The following is a 26,830-nucleotide window of genomic DNA, read 5'->3' as shown; positions in this document are numbered from 1 at the left end:
TTGCAGCCGTAACCTTGTAAGCCTCACTGTGCTCAATCGCCCAATGACCTGAATGCCCTTTTATGGTATGACCTACCTGTACTGCACACAAAACAAAACTTTCCACTGTGCTTAGGTACATGTGATAATAATAAATCAAATCAAATCAACCTCATAAGGGTACATTTTACGAACGTTAGTGTTTCTGGAAACAGACCTTCATGTACCTGCATCACAGATTAGTTAACTAAAGAGAAATGGTAGCATCCATTTATTATAATCGATGGAAACACTGTGTTTTTCCCTTTTGGTGAGTTTTCCTAGGATACCATGTTGTGTGCTGGGAACCAGAACCCGTGAAATCTAAACAGAGGAAGAAATTGCATTCAAAATGGACTTCAAATAATACTGTCAAAATGTCACTGTTAGAATATTGAGGAACGCGGGAACCGATTTGTTCACAGCAAGATTTCACAGATACCAATGAAACAAATGAGTGGATAATCGATTTGAGAGAGCAAATTGTCTTTAGGATGTTACAGTAGGAAGGTTAACATGATAGTTTGCTAGACCAACGTAGACACAAAAGTTCCTTCGGGCCCACAAGCAGTGCTTGAAAAGCACAATCTTCCTCCCTGCCCCCAGCTTCAGCAAATCTGGAAGACCTAGACAAACCAATTGGCCAGTGTTGAAGTTGGGACATGGATATAATCTCAGGCATGCCGTCTTAATGTGCATTTAAATTTTTAAATGAGGGACCGTCTCCTGACAGTGGATTAGTCATCGCTCTGCCACCACCTTGTTTTCATTAAAACCAACAGCGGGCGTTTGAGGCAGTGCAGAAGATTTGTACACTATTAAGATTGCAGCTTTCCATCTGCTTTGCAGGGTGTTAAAGTATTCACACTGTGGCTCAATAGTAGTTAATCTGCACTTTCAATGAATTGTTAAACTTCTTGTCTAACATTCAGTATCAGATGGACCAAAGTTTTTTCTCACAGAATATTGCAGAGACAGAGGCTGTTATTTCCATCACAAACTCTGTCCTCTATCCATCTATCTTGGCTGTACATCCATCCAACCATCCAACTCCATTACTGCTGTTGGATAGTGAATCTCCATGTTGTGTTTGCCATGCACTGGCCTTCCAACGATAGCCCCATGATGTCACTATCATCGCTTGTTTCACCTTTGTAACCTCCCCCACTCTGGCCTTTCCTCAACTCAGCTGCTGCTCAGTGCTTATCCACACCTTTGTGGCTTCCAGACTCAATGCTTCTAATGCATTCCTAGCCAGCCTTTCAAGCTCTACCCTTGCCCTGAACTTGACATCATTTAAAACTCTGCTGCCCTTCTCCTGACTTGCATTCATTGGCATCTTTGTACCTGATGGCAAATTGGTTCCCAGTAAAACAATGCATCAATTTTAAATTTCTCATCTTTATTTTCCAATCCCACTTAGCCTCATCTCTCCCTATCTCTGCAATGTCCTCCCTCAGATATTTTCACTCCTTTAATCCCAGTCTCAACCTTGATTTTAATCACTCCATCTTTGGTGTCCCCGAACTCAGGAGTTCCCTATTTAAATATCTTTCCCCTCTCTCTCCCCCTCCCTCTCTCTCTCAGGGTCCAAAGATGTGCAGGTTAGGGTGGATTGGCCATGCTAAATTGCTCATAGTGTCCAGGGACATGCAGGCTGTGTAGGTTAGCCATGGGAAATGCAGGGTTGCAAGGACAGTGCGGGCTTGGTTGTTTGCCCTTCAGAGGGTCAGTATGGATTGATGGGTTGAATGGCCTACTTCCTCACTGTAGGGATTCTATGATTCTCTTTAACCAAATCTGCCGTAATTTCTCTCTTTGTGCCTCTGTGATATTGTTCTGTAATGCCCCTTGGTGAGACATTTCATGACAATAAACGTACTATACGGATACAAGTCTTTCTCTTTGTGGAAGTTCTTTGAGCTATTTTGATGCAGCAAGGTGTTGTTTAATTATTTTTCCCTGTATTCACTATTCAAACACTGTAAATGCAAACAGAAACAAAATTCATGAATGCCAGTCATATTCATTTTCATTTGCTTTGCTTGGTTTTTGAGAGGTTGTGATGTTGTGACTTCCTCATGAACGGTGTAACTTCAATGGATCAGTGCCCAGGCATCTTAAAGCGTGGTATTCATGGGCATGTTCCTCCCCCTAATTCCCTCACACTCGACAAAACATTTCCTTCCTGCAATGAGTTATCAAATGTTATCATCTCCTTTGAACTTCGTACCACAACACTTGAATCTATACCCATTAATTTTCACTAATGATGTGACAAAATAGACATATTTCTTGTTCAGTCAGAGACAGTAGAGTAGAATTGCACTCTAAAGGAACCTCTTATCTCCCTAGATGACTTAAAAGATAAGAAAAACCAATTACTATTGATTGTTTTCTGTGATAGGCATAAACTTGAAATCATTCTGACTTTTAGTGTTATTGATAAACCATACTTTAGTTTATATTGTTAACTATTGTGATAAGCAATGGTCTAGTCAAATTATCACTGAGCTGTTAATCAGGTGACCCAGGTAAATGTTTTGATGACCTCGATTGGAATCCGGCCATGGCAGACGGTGGAATTTGAATTCAATGAAAATCTGGAATTAAGAGTCTAATGATGGTCATGAATCCATTGTCATTGCCAGGAAAAACCCAGCAGGCCAGACAGCATCAGAGGAGCAGGAAAGACAACATTTCAGGTGGAAACCCTTCATCAGGACTGCCAGGTTTCAGTCTGAAATATTGCCTTTTCTGCCCCTCGGATGCTGTCTGACCCGCTGTGCTCTTCCAGCTTCACATCTATTGACTCTAACTTACAGCATCTGCAGTCCTCACAGTCTCCTGCTCAGGAAAAGCCCATCTGGGTCACTAATGTCCCTGATGGAAGGAAATTGCCATCCTTGCCTGGTCTGGGCCTACATGTGACTCCAGACCCACAGCAATGTGGTTGACTCTTAACAATTAGGGGTGAGTGAGAAATGACGGCCTAACCAGCAATGTCCTCACCCTGTGAATTAAATTGGCATTGTGATAATTTTTAAAGTAATGTATTGACTCAGATCTTAAAGTTCAAACACTGCCTCGTCTTTTTCCTTATTCATGGGATGTAGCCACGGTTGACTGGGCCAGCATTTATTGCCCAACCTTACTTGTCCTCAAGAAGGTGGTGATGGTGCACTGTCTTCTTGCACCACTCTAATCCAGTTTGTGTAAGTACACCCACAATGCACTTTGGGACAGAGTTTCAGGATTTTGACCCAATGACACTGAAGGAACGGCGATATATTTTCAAGTCAGGATGGTATGTGTCTTAGAATGGAACTTGCAGATGATGGTGTCCCCATATATCTGCTGCCCTTGTCCTTCTCGATGGAAGCGCTCATGGGTATGGAAAGTAAAAACTGGAAGAACTGCGGGTGCTGTAAATCAGAAACAAAAGCAGAAGTTGCTGGAAAAGCTCAGCAGGTCTGGCAGCATCGGTGCAGGGAAATCAAAGTTGACATTTCAGGTCCGGTGACCCTTCCTCAGTTCTGCTGTCTTACCCACTGAGCTTTTTAAGCAACTTCTGCTTTTGTTTGTGATGGGTTTGGAAGGCGCTGTCTGAGGACCTTTGGTGAATTTCTGCAGTGCATCTTGTAGATGGTACACACTGCTGCTGCTGAGTGTGGGTGGGGGAGGGAGTGGAGGGAGTGCCAAGGAAGTGGGCTGCTTTGTCCTGGATGGTGTCAAGCTTCTTAAGTCTTGTTGGAGCTGTGGGGAGCATTTCATCACACTCCTGAATTGATTTGACTTGATTTGATTTATTTATTGTCATGTGTATCAAAGTACAATGAGAAGCTTTGTTTATGAGCGGTACAGGCAGATCATAATAAGCAAGGTCAAACAGGTCAGAGGATGAAAAACAAACACTTAGGTAGAGGCATACAAGTTATGTCGCAAAAGGTGGGCGCTAGGCAATATCAAAATTAGTAGGATCACTCTTGTGCCTTGTAGATGTGAACAGGCTTTGGGGGGTCAGGAGGTGGATTACTTGCTGCAGGCTCCATGGCCTCTGACCTACTCTTGTAACTACTGCATTTACATAGCTAGCCCAGTTCAGTTTCTGGTCAGTGGTAACCCCAGGATTTTCATTATGGAGTATTCAGTAATGGCCAGTGAAAGTCAAGGGGCTATGTCTGGATTCCCTCTTGTTGGAGATGTCCATTGCATGGCTCTTGTGTGGTGGTAATGTTATTTGCCACTTGTCAGCCCAAACTTTGACATTGTCAGGTCTTTTGGACATTGTCTTTGTTAGCCTCCTTCCCCTGCCAAGGAGTGTTTCAGGAATTGTGGCGTGGGAGCAGCATTCTCATTCAACTCATTCAAATTTCTCACCTACCTGGAGTTAGAATTGGCATGGGTTTGGGGATTGCTGAAATCCATCCCCATAAAATTGGAACCATATGGCAATCTTTCTGTTGTGACATGAGACAGTGGAACCCTTTGTCTGAATATGACGATGGAGATATTGGTAATGGCTGTTGTTAAAATGCCCCTACCCTATACCAGCAGCAATTTCATTGTCATGTGCAAGTCAGCTGTCAGACACAATTTGTAGGTACCAGAGAGGGAAAGATGGAACACTGATTTCCACCTAGTTCTACAAGTCATGGTGTTACCTGAGCAATGGCTCTTCATTCAGTGCAGTAACACACTGTATCAATAATCCTTAATGAAAGACACAACAGCAAAACATTCAGTAGCTGATAAAATAATAATGTGCAGTCAACATTGATTCCAAAAGAGCATGTACCACTTAATCAAACTCACTGAATATTGTGAAAAAAGGAACACAAAAGACAGATAAGGCAATTGCGATGGAAGTTATCGAGTCATTGAGTCATAAAGCACGGAAACAGACCCTTTGGTCCAACCAATTCGTACCCACCATAATCCCAAACTAAACTAGTCCCACCTGCCTGCTCCTGGCCCATCTGCCTCCAAACCTTTCCTATCCCTGGGTTTATCCAAATGCCTTTTTAAATGTTGCAATTGTACCCGCATCCACCACTTCCTTAGGATGTCCATTCCACACACAAACCATTCTCTGTGTAAAAAAATTGCCTCTTATGTCTTTTTTAAATTTCTCTCCTCTCAACTTATAAATGTGCCTCGTCTTGAAAATCCCATCTTAGGAGAAAGACAACTACCAACAACTCTATCTCTCCATCTCATTCTTCATAAACTTCTATAAGGGCACTTCTCATCCTCCTACGCTCCAGTGAAAAATGTCCCAGTCTATCAAGCCTTTCTTTATAACCTTCCAAACCCGGCAACATCCTTGTAAATCTCTTTTGAGTCCTCTCCGTCTTATTAGTATCCTTCCTACAATTTCTAAAATTCCTTTAATATGGTACTGCATAGTACACTGAAGACTGAAGTCTGAACATGTGGGTGTGAGATACATCACAGCATCTCTATTGCGTGGCACGGTATTTCACAGCACTGCTGCCTCACAGCACCAAGGACCGGGGTTTGATTCCAGCCTCAGGCAACGGTCCATGATGTATTTGCATATTCTCCACGTGTCTGCATGGATTTCCTCCGGGTGCTCTGGTTTACTCCCTCAGTTCTAAGATGTGCACGTTAGGGGTGTTTGCCTTACTAAATTGTCCATAGTGTTGAGGGATGGTAGCCATTATAAGTGTGGGTTACGTAAATAGGGTCGGGGATGGATCTGGCTGGGGTGCTCTTCACAGGGTTATACAGACCTGATGGGCTGAATGGCCTTTATCTTGCCCTATTGGGGCTATGATTCTATATCTAGCTGGCTGTAAACCTGAGGATATGGCTGGATTTTATCCTCCACTGCTGAGGCTGGAGAGGGGAGGAGGAGAGAGGGGAATGTAGGGGTGCCCTGCAAGTGGGCTGGTGACCTTGCTGAATGGGCTGGTGACCTTGCTGAATGGGCTTGTGAGGAGCATTTAAGATGTGCCTAGAATCATTCTCCCCAACTCATTGGCCCAAAGCCTCATGAAACGTGTCTGTTAACTCAGAGCTGGGTAGTGTTGTTGAACAGAGATCTGGGTTTTCATGTTTGTAGTTCCTTGACTTTTGCATCACATAGAGACTGGGTGGTTAAGAAGGTGTTTAGCCTTCATTGCTCAGACCTTTGACTACAGGAGTTGAGACGTCATGTTAAGGATATACAGGACATTGGTGAGGCCTGCTTTGGATGACTATGTCCAGTTCTGGTCGCCCTGTTATGGCAAGGATATTTTTAAGCTGTTGGGGGTTCAAAAAAGCTTTACCACGATGTTGTTGTGAGCGGAAGGTTTGAATTATAAAGAGAGGCTGGTTAGGCTGGGTCTTCTTTCACTGGAGTGTAGAAGGTTGACGGGTGACCTTATAGATGTTTATAAAATCATGAGGGACATAGATAAGGTAGATGGCAGATGCCTTTTCCCTAGGGTGGGGGCTTTTAGGCTAGGGGACACATTTCTAAAGTAAGAGCAGGAAGATTTAAAAAGACATGAGAGACAGATTTTATTTACACTGAGAATGGTTTGTGTGTGGAATGAACTTTCAGAGGAAGTGATGGATGTTGGTACAGTTACAATGTTTAAAAGGCATTTGGATAAGTTCATGGATAGGAAAGGTTTGGGGGGTATGGGCCAGCAGCAGGTAGGTGGGTCTAGCTTAGTTTGGGATTATGGTCGGCATGGACAGGTTGGGCCGAAGAGTTTGATTTTGTGCTATATGATTCTTTTATATACAGGCAATATAAAAGATGCAAGATAATAACAAGAATGATAGCAAAACTGAGAGCTTTTACTTGACAGGGAAGATTGACGAAACAGGGACATTTTTTTCTGAAGGAGATAGCCGGATGGTAATGTGATAGAAGTTTACAATATAAAGGAGCTTGACAAGATAGACAGATAGAAAAAACAAGACTAGAACCAGGGACTACAAATATAAGACAGTCAGAAACAAATCCAAAAGCAATTCAGGAGAAATGTCTTTATCCAGAGAAAGATTGAAATGTGGAATACTTTTGCACCGTAGTATTTGAGGTAAGATGTATCTGAGGGGAAGGTTAGCTAAACACATGAAGAAGGAAACATTGGAAGGATATGTCGATGAAGTTTAATGAAGAATTGGAAGGGGTGCTTATAAACAGCACAAATTCTGGATGACTGGTTTCTGTGCTGAAAATACTTTGTAAAAATGAAATTGGAAGGAAAGCCAGAAGTATTTCTTTTTTTGAATGCCATTTGTAATTTGTTGTGATCTTCCTGCAAGTGCTGCTTTTTAGGATGAGTCAGAGGAGAAAGTGAGGACTGCAGCTGCTGGAGATCAGAGCTGAAAATGTGTTGCTGAAAAAGCGCAGCAGGTCAGGCAGCATCCAAGGAGCAGGAGAATTGACGTTTCGGGCATGAGCCCTTCCTGAAGAACACATTTTCAGTTCAGGATGAGTCAGAGGGCTAGTACAGCTAGGAATTGTGTCTGAAAACGTTCAGAAACCACTGTTGAGCTTTCTGGCTTAAACACTTTACATTGGAGGCCTTGCCAACATTTGGGATGGCAGTCAGAGTGATCTGTTCTCTACTTACATGGTGGGTGCAAAAAGCAATACAAGACTGTTTACAAAACGAGTGCAGTGCCTTGCAGAAGGCATCTGTGAAGTTTGTATGATAACATTTGGAGGGATTTAAACATAAAGGTAAGAATTTTACATTTGTAGAGTTAGATCTGAGATTTCATTGTAATTTGGGAGTGAAGGCTTTATCACTAAGTATGTAAGTTAGCTCACTGAGCTTGAAGGCTTGTTTTCAGACGTTTAGTCACCATAACATCATCAGGGAGAGTCTCTGGTGAAGCTTTGCTGGCATGTCCTGCCTCCCTATTTGTAGGTCTTGGTTTCTTAAGGTGGTTGATGTCATTTCCAGTTCTTTTGTTCAAGGTAAGGTAGATAGGATCTAAATCGATGTGTTTATTGATGGAGTTCTGGTTAGAATGCCATGCCTCTAGGAATTCCTGTGTGTGTCTTTGTTTCGCTTGTCCTAGGATGTGTGATTTGGAGATGCCGGTGTTGGACTGGGGTATACAAAGTTAAAAATCTCATCACCTGATGAAGGAGCAGCACTCCAAAAGCTACTGCTTCCAGTTAAATCTTTTGGACTATAACCTGACGCTGTGTGATTTTTAACTAGGATAAGTTAATTCCACATGTGTGAAGAGTGGCTCCCTCTGGACCAGAAACCCACAGCGGGCTGTTGAAGCGAACAAGATATCTGACTGGAATCTTGCTGCTCTACAAAATTGTTCACTTCTGCTGCAGATCCACTCATGAATTTCATTGTCATTTCCATGTGTAACTGTTCCAATGTTCTGTCTCCCTGTCTCTATATTTGAAAATCTTCAGCTTATCCAAAACTCTACTGCCTACAGTCTGCCCCACAGCCATACTTATTATTCCTGTCATAGTTGATCCGTATTAACACCTCGCTCCCCAATGCTTCCAGTTTAAAATGACCATCCTCATGTTTCAATCCTTCAATGGTATTAGCCAACTCTTGAACCTCCCTGAAACCTATAAATCCCGAGTAATTCCCTGTGCCCCAGCTCTAACCTCTTGTGCATCCACCTCCACAGCTATTGCTGGTAATGCCTTCAGTTCCCCTAGCCCGACTCCATCCCTAATCTTCTCTGTCTCTGCGCGTTCCCCTCCTCCTTTAAATGCCTCTTTAGGATCGGATCTCTTTGAGCCAACTTTTGGTCACTTTTGTTGACGTTCTCCATCTTTGACTCATGTCCATTTTGAAAATCTGTTTGACTGTCAAAGCACTTTTTGGACTATCCTAACTCAATCTAGTCCCATTTGCCAGAACCTGGCCCGTATCCATCTAAACCCTTCCTATCCACATACCCATCCAGATACCTTTTAAATGCTCTAATTGCAACAGCCTCCACCACATCCTCTGGCAGCTCATTCCATACACACACCACCCTCTGTGTGAAAAAGTTGCCCCTTAGGCCCTTTGTAAATCTTTCCCCTCTCACCCTAAACCTATACCCCTCTAGTTTTGGACTCTCCCAACCAGGGAAAAGACCTTGTCCATTTACCCTATCCATGCCCCTCATGATTTTATAAACCTCTATAAGGCTACAAGTAATACAGAGTTCAACACTCAACATAGGACATTGAACATAACTGTATGAGAGCAAGTAATCATGCATTTGACACATTGCTGACTGGTGGAACCTGTTTGAAGACACTAGATTTTCTATTAAATTCCTGAATTTTAGATTTCCGGATAATTGACATATACCATTTCATGATAAGATCTTGTATGTTAACGTGCATCAGAGTTGGTAACTGTAATCATAAACCTGTCTGACACTCAGCCTCTGACACTCCAGGGAAAATAGCCTCAGATTATTCAACCTCTCCCTTTATCTCAAACCCTCCAGCTCTAGCAACATCCTTGTAAGTAGAGATGTATAGCATGGAAACAGACCCTTCGGTCCAACTTGTCCATGCCGACCAGATATCCTAAATTAATCTAGTCCCATTTGCCAGCGTTTGGCCCATATCCCTCCAAACCCTTCCTATTCATATACCCATCCAGAAGCTTTTAAATGTAATTGTACCAGCCTCCACCAATTCCTCTGGTAGCTCTTTCCATACACGTACTACCCTATCTGTGAAAAAGTTGCCCCTTAGGTCCCTTTTATATCTTTCCCCTCTTACCCTACACCTCTTTTCTGAACCCTTTCAAGTTCCACAAACCCTTCCTGTGGCAGTGAGACCAGAATTGCAGGCGGTATTCAAATAGTGGCCTAACCAATGCCCTGTACAGCCGCAAATGACCTCCCAACAAGACAGACTTTGAAACTTGTCTTACACTTTTCACTGTGGTGCCAGGAGGCTTTAAAAAGAATTAAAAGTGGTGGAATCCAGGATGGTGTTGGCATAAATCACTGTGCCTAGAAAAAAGACTCAGGGAGCACAAAATATTCTCAACAGGGGAGAAAGTAATTAGGATAGGAGACAGAGTCTGAGATTTTACAGTCATGATTACCTCCACAACGCAGCACTGCACACGTTCAGAAAAACTGGCAAAGGATTGCGCTTAAGGTCCAACCACTGACATTATGATTATTATTACTATGGCCCATTGAAGCAGGGTGGAGTGCCTCCTTAAGTAAAATTACAGGGTGACAAACACTCAACTGGATTAACATTTTCAGTTCCCATCATTTTTTAAAAGTTTCAAATGATTGACCATAATTCAGCAAATAGGTTTATTCCTGTCTCCCTGTATTTTGGATTGCCCTACACATCAAATTCCTTTATCCTTCTCTTTCGAAGGTTGAGATACTTGCCAGAACACATTTCAAAGGAGGTTGCATATTTTGCTATGACATTGGTATTTCACCCAAGTAGGAGGAGTTATAAGAAGGATATTATTAAGCTGGAGAGGGTTCAGGAGAGATTTAGCAGGATGTTGGTGAGTCTGGAAGGTTTACATTATAAAGAAAGGTTGGGTATGCTGGGACGTTTTTACTGGAGGATTGGAGGTTGAGAAGTGACCTTTTAGAAGTCTATCAACTCATGAGGGTTATAGATGGGCTGAATGGTAGTTGTCTTTTCCCGAGGATGGGGGGGTTTCAAGACTAAGGGACACATTTTTAAGGGGGAGGAGAGTGATTTAAAAAAGACACGAGGGACAACGTTTTTACACAGAGGGTGGTTTGCGTGTGGAAAGATCTTCCTCAGGAAGTGATGGACGTAAGTACAATTGCCAATGTTTAACAGACATTTGGCTTCGTACATGAATAGGAAAGGTTTGGAGGGATACGGGACAGATCCAGGCAGGTGGGACTAATTTACTGGTTGGGCCAAAGGGTCTGTTTCCGTGCTGTATGACTCTATGACTTGGAAAGTCTCTCAGGGCTGAACTCTTTCAAAGAGTGTGTATCTCTCCCTGGTTAGATGCTGAGACTTAGATCAGAGGTTAGTGTGTAGTTTAAAAATGATGATGTTCCAAACAGTGCCTTCCTACTAGGTTCATAACACCGGATTGGTAAGGGAGTTTGCTACTTGGTTTCCTTAAATACAGTAGTGATTGCAAAAACAAGTTAACCAACCATGGTATGAAGTCATGATTGAAGTGATCAAAATATGAGTTCTTCCTTTCTTGTTGTTTTATTTCCCAAAATAGACCAAATTCTCCATTGCAACAAGCATTCTGTGCACAGTCTTCTGAGCTAAACCCTGTCAGTTAAGTGGCAGTCACACAAAATGTCAAAGATTTAAAATTTAAAACAATAAACAAGAGTATCATGACGGTATGTTTTCAGTATTCGTTCATGTCAGGGAGTTGAGCACGGGAGGGGAATTATATCACTTTTTTTTACATTTAGTAACAGTTCCCAGTTCATGTGTGCAATGGGCTGCAGCCAGGGTAGCTGTCTCATTGATTCATTTGGAAAAATAATCTGTGCTACAGTTCCAGCTACAAATGGCAAGTGAAGCCTCAATCTTCTCAGATTCTGATTGTTTTGAGCTCTTTAACCACAGGTCCTTTGTTGCTGTAGCTGTGATTAATTCAGGATCGTTCTGGGCTGATCTGCTTTTCTTGACCTGTTGATATGCGAAAAAGCAGTTCAAAAGGTCTGTTTAACCGCAAGAACACGTCAGTGGGGGACCTCAGAAACCACCAAGTGAAACGTGATGGGTACTTGAGGTGTAAGGCATCCAGGCCGAACTGCAGAATGACAACTTTATTCCCAACTCTGAGGAATTGAACCAGTGTTGAATTTGCAGTGTGCTTTCTGAGAGCATTTAAAGTCCTTTGTAGTCCATTGTGTGTGTTTACCCAAGAGGGGGCTGACCTGTGTGCAGGTACAGGAACAATTCGTGTAATCAAACTGATCACTGAGGCAAATCAGGAATGTCAGATTTCAAATGCTTCTTTCTACGTGGCTAAAGTTTCAAAGCCTGCCCATCTGTTCAAATACTCTTCAGGGACGTTGGTGTGGTTGGAATTGTATTTTTGTGAGGCAGTGCTCTGGGTTTGACTTCACTGATGTGCTGGTGCTCTGTAAAGTGTACAAAATGCATGTTAAAATGAAGAATTTATATCCATTTAGGGAAAAACAGCAAAAAGGAAAGAAGTTGTGTCTCAGTGGACCCAATGGTGTCTTCAGGAAGCGCCAAGCCAGTCATTCTTTTTGGATTGTAGTCACCCATGTAGCATCAGTGTGGACCCAGTGGGTCAAATGGCCTGCTTCCACACTGTGTGGATTCTATGAAACCCACCAGCCAAGTTGTACAAAGCAAAATTCCACAAATAACAAAATAACAACAACCATATTATCAGTGATGTCATAGAGTCATAGAGATGTACAGCACAGAAACAAACCCTTCGGTCCAACTTGTCCATGCCAACCAGATATCCCAACACAATCGAGTCCCACCTGCCAGCATCCGGCCCATATCCCTTTAAACCCTCCCTATTCATATACCCATCCAGATGCTTTTTAAATGTTGCAATTGTACCAGCCTCCACCACTTCCTGTGGCAGCTCGTCCATCCATGTACCACCCTCTGTGTGAAAAAGTTGCCCTTTCGGTCTCTTTTATATCTTTCCCCGCTCACCCTAAACCTATGCCCTCTAGTTCAGGACTCTCCCAACCCAGGGAAAAGACTTTGTCTATTTATCCTATCCATGCCCCTCTTGGCAGTCAGAAGAAAAATATTACCCAAGACATGAGTAAGACCTCCCAAACCTTCTTTGAATAGTGAGAAGGGATCTTTTCTATTCAATTAAAGGAACAAAATAGAGCCATGGTTTAACATCTCGCCCAAATGGTAGCACAACAACGCGACACAGCGAAGTTTCAGTTTAAATTATTTCTCTCTGGGGTCGGACTTGAACCCATAACCTCCTGACACAGAGGCGAGGCTGAATGCTTTGATTGAGACAAAGGTGAGGTCTCTTAAAAGATAGGAATCGCCAACAAAATCCTTCTTCTTTGAGAGTAGGTTTGCTTTCTGATGTGTGAAGGTCCCACTCCTACCCTTGAAAAGATGGGGAAATATCAGCATCGTTGCTACAATGGACTCAGGTAAGGCAGATAAATGCAAGACCCAAGGGACTATCCATATCATGAGGAACCATAAAGTGCCAACACAATGGAGCTGTAGATAAGAGATGGGCTTAAGAGTTGAATGCAATTACAGAGCAATAGCCACACACTTTAATCAAAATGATCCTCCTCAATCCTGGCTGAGCCCATCCTCCCTTTGTTCCTTCCATTAGTTGCAGGATAATAGATGGTTGGCAGTGAGTCACTAGGTAGAATTTCAATGGAATAATTCATAATCTGTGAGTAAAGCTTGGATGGACACCAACTAAACTTCAGCATTGATCAAGCTGTTGTAACCACGTTTAGCAGATGTTTGCTCTTTTGTAACTTACGGCCTATTAAACACTAACGGTTGAAATCGGTTCATGCCAGCATGTGAAATTGACTCTTGATAAATCTATTGCCAATTTTTTCACAGGGCCAAGCTTTTGTTATTTTCCATTCATGTGGAAATATTGTCAAAAGATCATAATTCCAAACCAAAAATGTGGGTAGCAGTGATCTGAATGAATAAGTCTCTAAGGTGATTGAGCTGTTGGTTGAGCTGAATAAAGATCCAGAGGTAATCATAGCTCATGGCATAAACTGGAGGTAAACTGTGAAGAAGGCTATTTAATGGGAAAATATCTTTGTGCCCATGTCTGACATATTAATTGAAGCTGTAACAGCATACTTAGGAGGCTCAATAATACATTTTGATGCTAAAATTGTTCTGCATTTGGTAAACTTCTATTGTTTGGAGTCACTTATGCCAATGCTAACCCCATACAAAAGCCTCTTATCAATTGGTCTTCTCTATTTCACAGTGATCTGGACAAGAACAACATCACACGGATTTCAAAGATGGACTTTGTTGGGCTGAAGAATCTCCGGGTTTTGTAAGTAAATTCCAACCCGTGTCTGAGACCCCTTGCAAAAAGTTGTAAATGACCAATAAAAAACACAACAGCCTGTTTTTATTCTGTCCTTTTCTCCCCAAATTCTTTGTGCCATTAGGGGAGCAGAGATTTGTTTGGTGCTTGCAGGGCCTGTGCTCAGATAGCTGAAACACATGTTGCCCAATGTCTTCATCAGTCATCAGTGAGAGGTCTTTGCATATTTTGTCTTGTCTGAATACAAGCCAAAGCCCCAGGAATGCTTGGGCTGTGTAGTAACTCACAATATCATGTAGTCTCAGCAGAGAGCTGCTAATAGTGCTTCTGCTTTTGATGTATAGGAAATTTAGTAACTTACACACAATGTTTTGCAACTCCTGACAGAATGGTGTCTTTCATCAAATGCAATTTTTCGGTGCATTAGCATTGACTGATTATCCAGACCGGCTGGATCCTCCAAGCATGCCTTATGTATACCATTATTTCATCATCTCAGTTCACTTACCGAATTAGTATTATTTAATATACCCAAATGTTTGGAAATCACATGCAGTATGTTGTCTAATTTTTGTTACTTATTATAAACTGCAATTCTCAAATAGTTTGAGGTAGAGGCATTATTTATAGTTTAGATACACAAACTTTTGCTTTATTTATTATAAACTGCAATTCTCAAATAGTTTGAAGTAAAGACATTATTTGTAGTTTGCACACACAAACGTTTTTTTTTATTTAAAAACTGCAATTCCAAAAGAGTTTGAATTAAAGGCATTGTGTTTAGCTTGTATACAACTAAAATCAGTAGCTCACAAAGTCGCACTACATTTGCAATATCTTCACAGTGCATTTCAGTCCCTAGATTTTTTTGACTCGGATTTTGCATCAGAGGCAAGGCAACAGTTCTTGCTGCTGAACTTGAAGAAAGTTGTCCAGAAAGATATACTGTAGTAAGCTCTGAGATGACAATTTCTACTAATCTGTAATAAAAATCATTCTGGATTCAGTACAAGGACGTTTCTGCTGTTCAGCAACAGTAGGCCACCAAGTAATGTAAGCAATTCTCAGAATCAAAAACAACAAAAAGTAAAAATACACTATTTATCTTTTTTAAATCTTGTGGTGCCATGGTAGTGTCCATATCCCTAAACTAGGAGGACTGAGTTCAAGTCTCACCTGTTCCAGGAGTGTGTAATAGCTACTTTGAATAAGACCATAAGACGTAGGAGCAGAAATTAGGCCATTCAGCCCATCGAGTCTGCTCTGTTCAATCATAGCTGATACGATTCTCAACTGCATTCTCCCTGTAACCCTTGATCTCTTGATACTCAAGAATCTATCTGTCTCAGTCTTCAATATACTCAATGACCTGGCATCCACAATCTTCTGTGGCAATACATTCCATAGATTCATCACTCTCCAGCTAAAGAGATTTCTCCTCATCTCTGTTCCAAAAGGTCTTCCCTTTATTCGAAGGAATAGGTTGATAAAAATACTTTTTTGTTTAACCTCTTTTTATCATTTTACAGAGAGTGAAATAAAGATTGGCACATGTCCATGGGAGTGAAGCTGAAGCTAAAATATCATCGAACTACGTAGTAAAATACATTTTCAACAGATCCTTTTTTTTAATATCATGAATTATTTCTCAAAGGAGTCTTTCAGGGCCAGGGTGGTTATTCAGCAGTAATTGTGATTCAGTCGCCTAGAAAAAGCTCAGTCAGACCTCATTCAACATAACATTTTCAGTGCGCTTAATAACAAGAACAGTGTGGAAAAAACTGTAGCATCAATCATTGATTTCTGGGCCAAAACCTATTTCAGATAAAAAGGCTGCATCATTGCACCCTGCAGAGGAGCAGGATATCACTGACAACAGTTTGCGATTTCCAGACTAAACCATGCAAGCATGCATTGCCATCTTTTTCACAGAGTATTCATGTTGAATGTTATTGCAGATCTTTATTAAAAGCACAATGCCATTTAAAATTGTACAACAAAAACAACGAGGAGGTAATGACGTAAGAGATGTCATGGAATTGGTAGTTCTAAATTCAATCCTTCGAAAACAACAAATAAAGATTGTTTCACACGCTTCTTCATAAATTTTCAAATTTCCTGTCTCCGGTCTTAAACCATATTTTCTGATCAGACTCTGTGGGCTCCTTTGCATTACTATCTTAACATTAAGAGCTGTTGTTTTGAGCATACCCAACAAAATTTCCAACAAAAGATAATGAACGGAAATTTGGAATAGAAACTGAGGCAGAGAATTCATTTGATTTGTGCTGTCCCCATAAACGATTATAGAGTCATAGAGTCATACAGCACAGAAACAGACCCTTTGGCCCATCCAGTCCATGTTGACCATAATCCCAAACTAAACCAGTCCCACCTGCCTGCTCCTGGCCCATATCCCTCTCTACCTTTCCTATCCGTGTACTTATCCAGATGTCTTTTAAACATTGCAATTATGCCCACACCTACCATTTCCTCAGGAAATTCATTCCACGTGCAAACCACCCTGCCTTTTTAACTCACCTTAAAAAATACCCCAGTCTTTAAATCTCCCATCTTAAGGAAAAGACACCTGCCATTAGTTAAACAAGAATATTTTATGTCCAATGTCAACGCAGCAGTAGCTATGACCAAATGCCCTGTGATAATACCTGTAATATCGACATGAGTCTCGGTAATAATTCGGCCTCAGCTTTAGATGGGAGTATTTCTCGAATCTTTTAAAATCTGTTGAGATGAACCAATTTAGTCGAGAGCAGAATACAAACTTATAATCTTGTTGTCTGTGTGGCTCCTGTGCTTCTGTGCAGGATCTTTGTGTGATGATCTCAAGGGAATATTGTCAAGGGTTTTGAAAAAGGATGTGGTACAACATAAATCAAAATCACACGTGTTAGTAATGATTATCATTGCAAAATGAATTGAAAGCCACATTGATATGGTGCTGCTGATGGAATCCTTCTGACACTGACAGTCTGAGATTGTATGACACACACAGTAAACTCCGACTCTGATCTCCAGCATCTGCAGTCCTCACTTCCTCCTTCTAAAATAGCCAGTAAAGTTGGGATATCAGCATTGACTTGAGAGGGTGGGGTAGAGCAATGGTTTAGATACTGTATCTTTAATTCTAGCTGTTGCACACAGCTCATACTAATAGGATGACCATCTCTTGTCCCATGGAAATGAAAACGATTGTCTCAGCAATGTCCATATCAATTTATTGCTTTTGTACTGTTTTATTAAACACTATCATGCATTATTACAGATAGAGAATGGAGAGCAGGAGATAATTTCCTTTTCTCTCTCTCTTCTCCGGGTCTTTGAATCACAGGCCTTAATATAGTGCTGCAAAGGGAACACATTTCTGTTGAACTAACAATACATTCTTAATATTAAAACAGAAAAAACTGCAGATGCTGTAAATCAGAAACAAAAACAGAAATTGCTGGAAAAGCTTAGCAGGTCCGGCAGCATCCGTGGACAGAAATCAGAGTTAACGGTTGTGTGACCCTTCCTCAGAACTGATGGTAGTTAGGAATGTGTTGGTTTATATGCAGATGATGCTGGAGTGGTGGGGGGCGTGGGGATGCGGGTGAAGGTAAGGAGTAAATGATGGATAGAGCCCAAACAGAGAGAGAGAGACGAGCAGTTAGACAGACAAAGGAGTAAAGAACAATCTGCCTAGGAGGGTGAATAGCTGTTAATGAGGTCCACTAGTGGCTAACATGGGTGGTGTGTAACAGCAGACTGTGTGATAACAAGGCACGGTGTGTGGAGGTTGGGATAAGGACATGGGGGAGCTCAAGTACTAAAGCTATTGAAGTCAATATTGAGTCCAGAAGGTTACAGTCTTAATATAGCTCCCAGTGACCATTGGGCCCATTATTTGCATTCCCATTCCAATGGTATTACAAGTTGGAATCAAGGCATATTTTTCAGGGCACCTTGTCTCTAACTGGAACTGACATGGCAACACTGAGCGTTGACACCAGGAGCAAAAAGTGAAAAATGCTTTCCAAGCCAGAACCCTGCTATTCAGAATACAATCTACCTTTATCAATACACAAATATAACCTCTCATTGTTTCCATCAAAATATTGCCCAGACTTAAAAGTCTGTGGTCAGTGGAATTTACCCTCTCATCAGCAAATATCCCTTCGGAGATGAAAGATTGTGTTGTTTTCAGATGGAAGTGCCAGGTTTCGTCAGAGAATATCTTGAGGGTTATTGAAAAGGTTGAAATCAAAAATGACTTTGCATTCAAAGAGTTGTGGGCATGAGTGTCTTGCTATTGCTGCCAGTTTTGCTCAGAACAAGCTGAGTATGATGCATGGAGTCATGAATAATCTCTTGTATCAGGAGCCTTGCCCTGTCACAGCATAATATCACAGGCGTGACAACACTGAGGCTTAAAGAGATGTATTTTGTTCTGTGTTGTTTTGAAGAGAGGCTTTAAGTCAAAGGTCATGAGCTGTCTACCAGAACCACTGGAGTAAACAGTTTGTGAGAACTTTTTGTTTTAAAATTGGAACAATAGAAGCAGCCTGAGTGGGTGTGCTCAAGCTCCCACAGAACCAGGATTTTTAATTTTTAGTTTTCAGCAGTAGTTGCTGTGGTGGTCTTGAAGAAGTGAAAGCTATTTTCCTCTCTCTTGTTTACAGCTAAAAGCTAGGGGTTCTGTTCCTGCTATTAGAGTTGCATGCAAAACAAATTTGTTTTCTGAATTGGCCTTTTTGCCAAATGTGTGTTTACAGGATGTTACTATTTTGGAACAGTTAAGTAGTAATAGTTACTGCATCAATTATTCCTTTACGTTTTCTAATAGAATTAAGTAATTCCAATTCCTTCTTTCTTTTGCTGTATTTTAACTACAATGGATGATTAAAGTGTGCTTTGCTTTAAATCTGGCAGTTTGACCAATCAAATTGCATCTTACGTTTACCTTCAAAATAAGGAAAGGTTAGGGTCTGGGCTATCTTCTGAATATTTTGAGGGTGTTTGGTCTGGTCCATAACACCGGTTACACAAGTAGTGAAAATTTTACAGGAGCCAATTATTGCAGATGCTGGAAATTGTACTGAAATCAACAAAAGCTGGAGATCACAGCAGGTCAGGCAGCATCCATGGAAAGAGAACAAGCTAATGTTTTGAGTCGAGATGACTCTTCATCAGAGTTCTGATAAGAGTCATCAAGATTTGAAACTTTAGCTTGTTGTCTCTCCATTGATGCTGCCTGACCCGTTGTGATCTCCAGCATTTGTTGTTTTCAGTGAAAGCTTTATCCTTACTTTGGGGACACAAGTGAAAAGAGAGAGGAGATCCAACGGCTGACCACTTCCTTTGTTTTCTTGCAGACATCTTGAGGAGAACCAGATCAATGTAATTGAAAGAGGAGCCTTTCAGGATCTGAAGCAATTGGAAAGACTGTAAGTCACTTCATGCACTCTCAGTGATGAACCACTATTACCATTTATCCTGAGGCTTATATCACTCTCTGCTATCTTTGTTTTCGGAGTCGGATCAAACTTTTCAACTTCTTGTATATTCTAGAGCATTAATTTCTTATAAAGGTGCCATTAGAAACTTTGATGAACTATGAGCCGAAGATGGGAACTTAAATGAAAATAGTCATGGCATTCTTAGAGTGACAACTGATCTGTCCCATTTACCATGTCATAGAGCCATACAGCACAGAAACAGACCCCTCGGTCCAACCAGTCCATGCCGAACGTAATCCCAAACTAAACTAGTCCCACCTGCCTGCTCTGGCCGATATCCCTCCAAACTTTTCCTAATCCTGTACATACCCAAACATCTTTTAAATGTTCCATTTGTACTCACATCCACCACTTCCTCAGGAAGTTCATGCCATACGCGAACCACCCTCAGTGTAAAAAAGTTGCCCCTGTGTCTTTCTTAAACCTCACTCTCTTTAAAAATGTGCCCCCTCTCATGTTGAAATCGCCTTCCAAGAGAAAAGACAACTTACATTAACTCTATCCATATCCCTCATTATTTTATAAACTTCTATAAAACCACCTCTTAACTTCAAAGTTTGTGCGAAGATTTGTAACTCCGGTGCTCGTTCTTGTGGTTCTGTTCGCCGAGCTGGAAGTTTTTGTTGCAAACGTTTCGTCCCCTGGCTAGGCGACATCATCAATGCTTGGGAGCCTCCTGCGAAGCGCTTTTTTGATGTTTCCTCCAGTGTTTATAGTGGTCTGTCCCTGCCGCTTCCGGTTGTCAGTTTCAGCTGTCCGCTGTAGTGGTTGGTATATTGGGTCCAGGTTGATGTGTTTGTTGATGGAGTTTGTGGATGAATGCCATGCCTCTAGGAATTCCCTGGCTGTTCTCTGTCTGGCTTGCCCTATGATAGTAGTGTTGTCCCAGTCGAATTCAAATTCGACTGGGACAACACTACTATCATAGGGCAAGCCAGACAGAACAGCCAGGGAATTCCTAGAGGCATAGCATTCATCCAGAAACTCCATCAACAAACACATGGACCTGGACCCAATATACCAACCACTACAGCGGACAGCTGAAACTGACAACCGAAGCGGCAGGGACAGACCACTATAAACACCGGAGGAAACATCAAAGAAGCGCTTCGCAGGAGGCTCCCAAGCACTGATGATGTCGCTTAGCCAGGGGACGAAACGTTTGCAACAAAAACTTCCAGCTCGGCGAACAGAACCACAACACCTCTTAACTTTCTACCCTCCAGTGAAAAGAAATCCCAGCCTGTCCAGCTTTTCTCTATAACTCAAACCTTCCATACCTGGCAACATCCTGGTAAATCTCTTCTGAACCCTCTCCAGCTTAATGATATTTTTCCTATAGCTGGGCGACCAGAACTGGACACAGTATTCCAGAAGAGGCCTCACTAATGTTCTGTACAACTTCAACATGGCCTCCCAACTCCTAAACTCAAAGGACTGAGCAATGAAGGCAAGCATGTTGACAATTTCATTCGACTTGTGTCGTCGATAATGTAGCCACTATATTCTCAGCAGGACACTGGGAACCTTCTCTCTTATTTTGCATTGTCTTATTAGACAATGTGACCCAGTCCCCTTTCTTGACTTTTTACTCTCTTGTGAAATAGCTAACAATTTTACTGATTTGATGTTTCAGTGTTCATTTATTCCTAGATGGGTGTGGAAATAGGTTCTGTACTGCCATTCATTGAGGTGATGACTGTTATTCAATGACTCTGCTTCCCCCCCCCCACCCCACCCAGTCCCCTCCACATTTCCCATTATTCTGTTAGAAGCCAGACCCCTAGCCCTCACCCTCACTCACCCCATGCCACCCCTTAATACCCATGCTGCATCCAAAATATTAATGCCTCACCCATACCCATTCCTCTAGTATCCACTAGAGAACCAATGTGCCCCATAATAACACTAGCAAGCCTTTGAAATGCTCATAAAGCCATTAATCATAACAAGCATTTGTACTGCAATTGAATGTAAGCTTTAATCTTCTTAAAAACACTTTCCCTTGCCCAAATAAATACATATGCATTGAAAAGTAAATTCAATGAAATATCACATCTCTGTTAAGTTCATAAAACTGTAAATGAAACAAAGCTAAATGCCTCTTCACAGCTATATAAATACCCCCACTAAATGGAATCCATTAGTAGGTTTGGAGTTCAGCCAAGCATTCATAATGCGATGCCATTACTCAGCCGTATCACTCTAAAAATGGATACATTGAAACCTTTGAAGCTGACTGAAGAAATGGCTATCTGGCTGACTTATTTGATTGACAGGTTGGTCAGCTGTATTCATTTGTATCACATCATTTAACTCTTCCCTGTTTTAGCAGATCAGGTACTGAAACCAAAAACAGCAATTTACTTACTTCTAGACTTGATGCACTCCTGGTTAGCCTCCCATTTCCCCCCTCCCCACCTTTCTCCAAAGCTCTGGCTGTGTTCATCTTAAATTGCTCCAAATCTTAGTTGCCTCTCACTCTTTAGCACACCAAAGCATTCCACTTGACAACACATCAATTTTAAGATCCATATCCTTAGTTCAGAATTCACCTGTTGTCTCACTCCTCCATAACTGTGAAGTTGCCACAATCCCTACATGCTTTTGAGATTTCTGTAGTGTTCCAGTTCTGGCCTCTAGCACATTTCCAAATGTAATTGCTTCACTATCATGAGCCATGCCTTCAGCTGCTATAACCTTTGTTTAAAATCCCCTCCTGAAACCTTTCCATCTCTTTACCAGTCTCAAATGGAGTTCAGAAGGATGAGGGAGGATCTGACTGAAACTTACAGAATACTGAACAGCCTGGACAGAGTGGACATTGGGAAGATGTTTCCATTGGAGGAGAGACTAGGACCTGAGGGCAAAGTCTTAGAGTAAAGGGAAGCCCTTTTAGAACATAGATAAGGTGAAACTTCTTCGGCCAGAGAGTGGTGAATCGGTGGAATTCACTGCCACACGAGGCTGTGGAGGCCAGGTCATTCAGTATGTTGATGACAGAGATAGCTAAGTTCTTGATTTCCAAGAGGATCAAAGGTTACGGAGAGAAAACGGGAGAATGGGGTTGAGAAACTGATCAGCTATGATCGAATGGCGATGGGCCGAATGGCCTAATTTCTGCTCCTCTGTCTTATGGTCTAATGTTCTAAATGTTTAAAGATGCTCCTTATACATTCCTCTGCTCACTTTTAGTCACCTATTGCAACATCTCTTTCTGTGATGTTGGTATTTTATTTGGTGTCATTTTTGTCATTGAAATCACATTGGGATGTCGTGCTGTGTCGAAATATGCTAACTGAATATAAGTCGAAGATGTTTCAAAAAACATTCACGAATTGAATGAAATAGGGTTGCTGTTTGTGCCTGAGATTGTCGACATAATCGATTCTTGTCAAGTCGTGTCCTGTGAAGCTATAAACGCTCGCATTTCTCACTGGATATGAGCCAGATCTTTGTCAACTTGAGTTTTGATCCTCTATAGAACGGTGACCACCTCTCAATGCCAAAACAACCATTAAAGGGGCAGGAGAAAGTTTGACAGTTGGAATAGTTACACTGCTATTACTCTGCTATTATAATAAGCACTGCAGTGGTTTGTTTTTGCAGGAATACAAAACCCTTGACTGCTTAAAATACTTCTATGTCTATTGTTCTAACCAAACCCAAACCAGCTTGGAGTGTCCATTGTAATTAGAGTGCACATTAAATGAAGACCTCACACATGTTTTGTTGGGAACAGCCTGATCGTGTTGCAATGTCAAGCTTTGTGTTTCCCTTACCTGCGGTAAAATCAGACAAACCACACATCTGTCACAGCACAGATCTGCAGGGATGAGGAGCTGTGACAATCAGAATGGTCTTTCTTTTATCACCATCTCTGGTGAGTTACTGAGGACATTCAGACAAATGGGGTATATTTCCCACACATAGTCATCAAGAGGTACAGCATGGAAATGGATTCTTTGGTAAACCTTCTTTTCTCTAATGAAAACAGCCCCAAGTGTCTCAGTCTATCCTCAGGAGGACATTCAGACAAATGGGGTATATTTCCCACACATAGTCATCAAGAGGTACAGCATGGAAATGGATTCTTTGGTCCAACTCGTCCATGCCGACCAGATATCCTAAACTATTCTAGTCCCATTTGCCAACATTTGGCCCATATCCCTTCACCAGCCGGCACACCCCCTACCACTGCACCATCAGACCCTTCACCGGCAGGCACACCCCTACCACTGCACCACCAGACCCTTCACCGGCAGGCACACCCCTACCTCTGCACCACCAGACCCTTCACCAGCAGGCACACCCCTACCACTGCACCACCAGACCCTTCACTGGCAGGCACACCCCTACCACTGCACCACCAGACCCTTCACCGGCAGGCACACCCCGAGCTGAGGATGCAGATTTTAAGCATTTTGCAAAGACACCAGAAGGAACATGGGAAGACTATTATTTCACCTGGTGAGCTGTTATGGTTGATGTCTACTATCTGAGAGTGTGGTGGAAGCAGGACTGGTTGTATCTTTCAGAGCAGATTGGGTGAAAGTTCAAAGGGGAAACGTTGCAGGGTTTACGATAAAAGAGTCCAGGAGTGAGACTAACTGGTCGTAGACCTCTCAAAGAGCCAGCATGGACATGGTTGGCTGAATGATCTCCTGGTTAGCTCTCTGTTTCTAGGATTCTTTCTCCCATTGGTAAAGAGACCACCTTTCATGACATTTAGTTTCTGGAAGTGTTCCTTAAAACTGATCACGTTTTTCCAAGTTTGGTGCTCGGTCTGACAGCTTTGTGAAGATGCCCTGATTAGTTCAAGAATACTGCATTCAGCTCTGGTCTCTCTGCTTACAGGAAGGATGTTGTGAAACCTTTACAAGGATGTTGCTGGGTTTGGAGGGTTTGAGCTATAGGGAGAGACTGAATAGGCTGGGACCATTTTCCCTGGAGTGTCGGTGGCCTTATAGAGGTTTATAAAATCAAGTAGGGGGCATGGATGGGGTAAATAGATAAAGTTTTCTTTTCCCTGGGTTGGGGTAGTCTAAAGAGGGCATAGGTTTAAGGTGAGAGGAAAAAATTTAGAAGGGACCTAAGGGGCAATTTTTTCACACAGAGGGTGGTACGTGTATGGAATGATCTGCCAGAGGAAGTGGTGGAGGCTGGTACAATTACAACATTTAAAAGGCAACTGGATGGGTATATAAATAAGAAGGATCTAGAGAGATATGGACCAAATGCTGGCAAATGGGACTAGATTAATTTAGGATATCTGGTCAGCATGTTTAGGATATGTGGTTGGCATGAACAAGTTGGACCGAAGGGTCTGTTTCCATTCTGTACAACTCTATGACTCTAATGAGTTAACATAGTTGGAAGGGGTTGAGTAAGCAGTTTTAAAGACTTAATAGATAATGTTGCCTGTATCTCCCAAAGCTATTGACCAATATTAAATGTTGGACAATGGAGATGTGGTGGGAGATTATGTGGCAGTAATTCAGTGGAACAACGAAATCACTCCCAGCCATTTGTTATCAATTCTAATATATAATGTCTATTTAACAGGAGAACCTCAATTATCTGCCCTAATGGAATAGATCTCCTCTTGACAGATCATGCAAATTGGCAGATAATTGAGTCCACTTTACATAGGTTGGCAGAGTGAATTATTTTCAGTTTCCAACTGTTCTGTTTAGATTGCTTAATCACGTTCTCAGTATCGTTTTCCATTTTCAACATTCTTCTGGAAGAAAAATACCAGCAATCTAAGACACCTCGGTCTTGCAGACCTGAGGCTTGAATTCCCACGGGTCTTTTAACTTAACACCAGATATCAGGGGTGCAAGGTTAATAAATTCGATCAGGTACTGGACATCCAAGTAACAGCTTTGTATCCCGTGGGATCAAGAGCCCAGAGTCTGTGAAAATCAATTCAAAACGCTCAATTGCAAAACTAAGCTTGTACTTTGACTGGCCTCGCAACTCCCTCAGAAACTCTTACAAATAATTGAAAGTGTAGATAAAAGCAGTGTGTGGATAATTGAAGTTTCTCTGCACTTAATTCACCTAATATTCACAATTTCATTGTGCTGCTTTATTTCCTTCTGTGTGACAGGAATGATGAGATAGAGATATCAGGATAATAAATATTAATATTAGCAGGGAAACCAATAGTGTATAGTAAAATTCCAGCAGCGATGGTGACATATGGCCAAAACAAATGGCAAACAATACAATTTTCTGTAGATAATGTCAAGATTATCATCTAAATTATGTTGTTAAATGCTGTATAGTTACTCAATGTATTATAATTGGTACATGTTAATGTACTGTAGGCAGTACATTACGCTATTCAGCATAAAGTGATCACGTTGGAGACTGTGTACACATTCCCAGTTTTGGACCCCACACTTCAGGAATGACATACTGTGGTTCTCAGATTTAAACTGAATTATTGGATTGTACATATCGAACAATATCAAATTACTAAATTTCTATAAAATTACAGCAGCTGTTTAAGCTATTTTGTGTTTAATGACTTTATATTCACATTCTTGGAAGAGCAGGGTCGGATTAGAACAAGTCAACATGGATTTAGTAAGGGGAGGTCGTGCCTGACAAACCTGTTGGAGTTCTTTGAAGAGGTGACAAGTAGGTTAGACCGGGGAAACCCAGTGGATGTGGTCTACCTAGACTTCCAAAAGGCCTTTGATAAGGTGCCACACGGGAGGCTGCTGAGCAAGGTGAGGGCCCATGGTGTTCGAGGTGAGCTACTGGTATGGATTGAGAATTGGCTGTCTGACCGAAGGCAGAGAGTTGGGATAAAAGGTTCTTTTTCGGAATGGCAGCAGGTGACAAGCGCTGTCCCGCAGGGTTCAGTGTTGGGGCCACAGCTGTTCACGTTATATATTAATGATCTGGATGAAGGGACTGGGGGCATTCTAGCGAAGTTTGCCGATTATACAAAGCTAGCTGGACAGGCAGGTAGTACTGAGGAAGTGGGGAGGCTGCAGAAGGATCTAGACAGTTTGGAAGAGTGGTGCAGGAAATGGCTGATGGAATTCAATGTGAGCAAATGCGAGGTATTGCACTTTGGAAAAAAGAATACAAGCATGGACTACTTTCTAAACGGTGAGAAAATTCGGAAAGCCAAAGTACAGAGGGATCTGGGAGTGCTAGTTGAGGATTCTCTAAAGGTAAACATGCAGGTTGAGTCCGTGATTAAGAAAGCGAATGCAATGTTATCAATTATCTCAAGAGGGTTGGAATACAAAA

At 41.8% G+C, this 26,830-nt stretch overlaps 1 protein-coding gene across 1 annotated transcript in view; it reads left to right on the top strand.

Annotated features, from left to right (window-relative positions):
- Positions 1-26,830, top strand: part of LOC122556810 (slit homolog 3 protein-like) — a 654,707-nt gene that overhangs the window by 27,981 nt on the left and 599,896 nt on the right. The window contains exons 2-3 of the mRNA XM_043704014.1: positions 13,971-14,042; positions 19,412-19,483. Coding sequence (XP_043559949.1) covers positions 13,971-14,042; positions 19,412-19,483 — 144 coding nt within the window. The remainder of the gene's footprint in view (positions 1-13,970; positions 14,043-19,411; positions 19,484-26,830) is intronic.

The sequence above is a fragment of the Chiloscyllium plagiosum genome, chromosome 14, assembly GCF_004010195.1.
Source record: "Chiloscyllium plagiosum isolate BGI_BamShark_2017 chromosome 14, ASM401019v2, whole genome shotgun sequence".
NCBI lineage: Eukaryota > Metazoa > Chordata > Chondrichthyes > Orectolobiformes > Hemiscylliidae > Chiloscyllium > Chiloscyllium plagiosum.
Note: the sequence above shows the minus strand (reverse complement) of the source record. Positions and strands in the feature narration are given on the sequence as shown.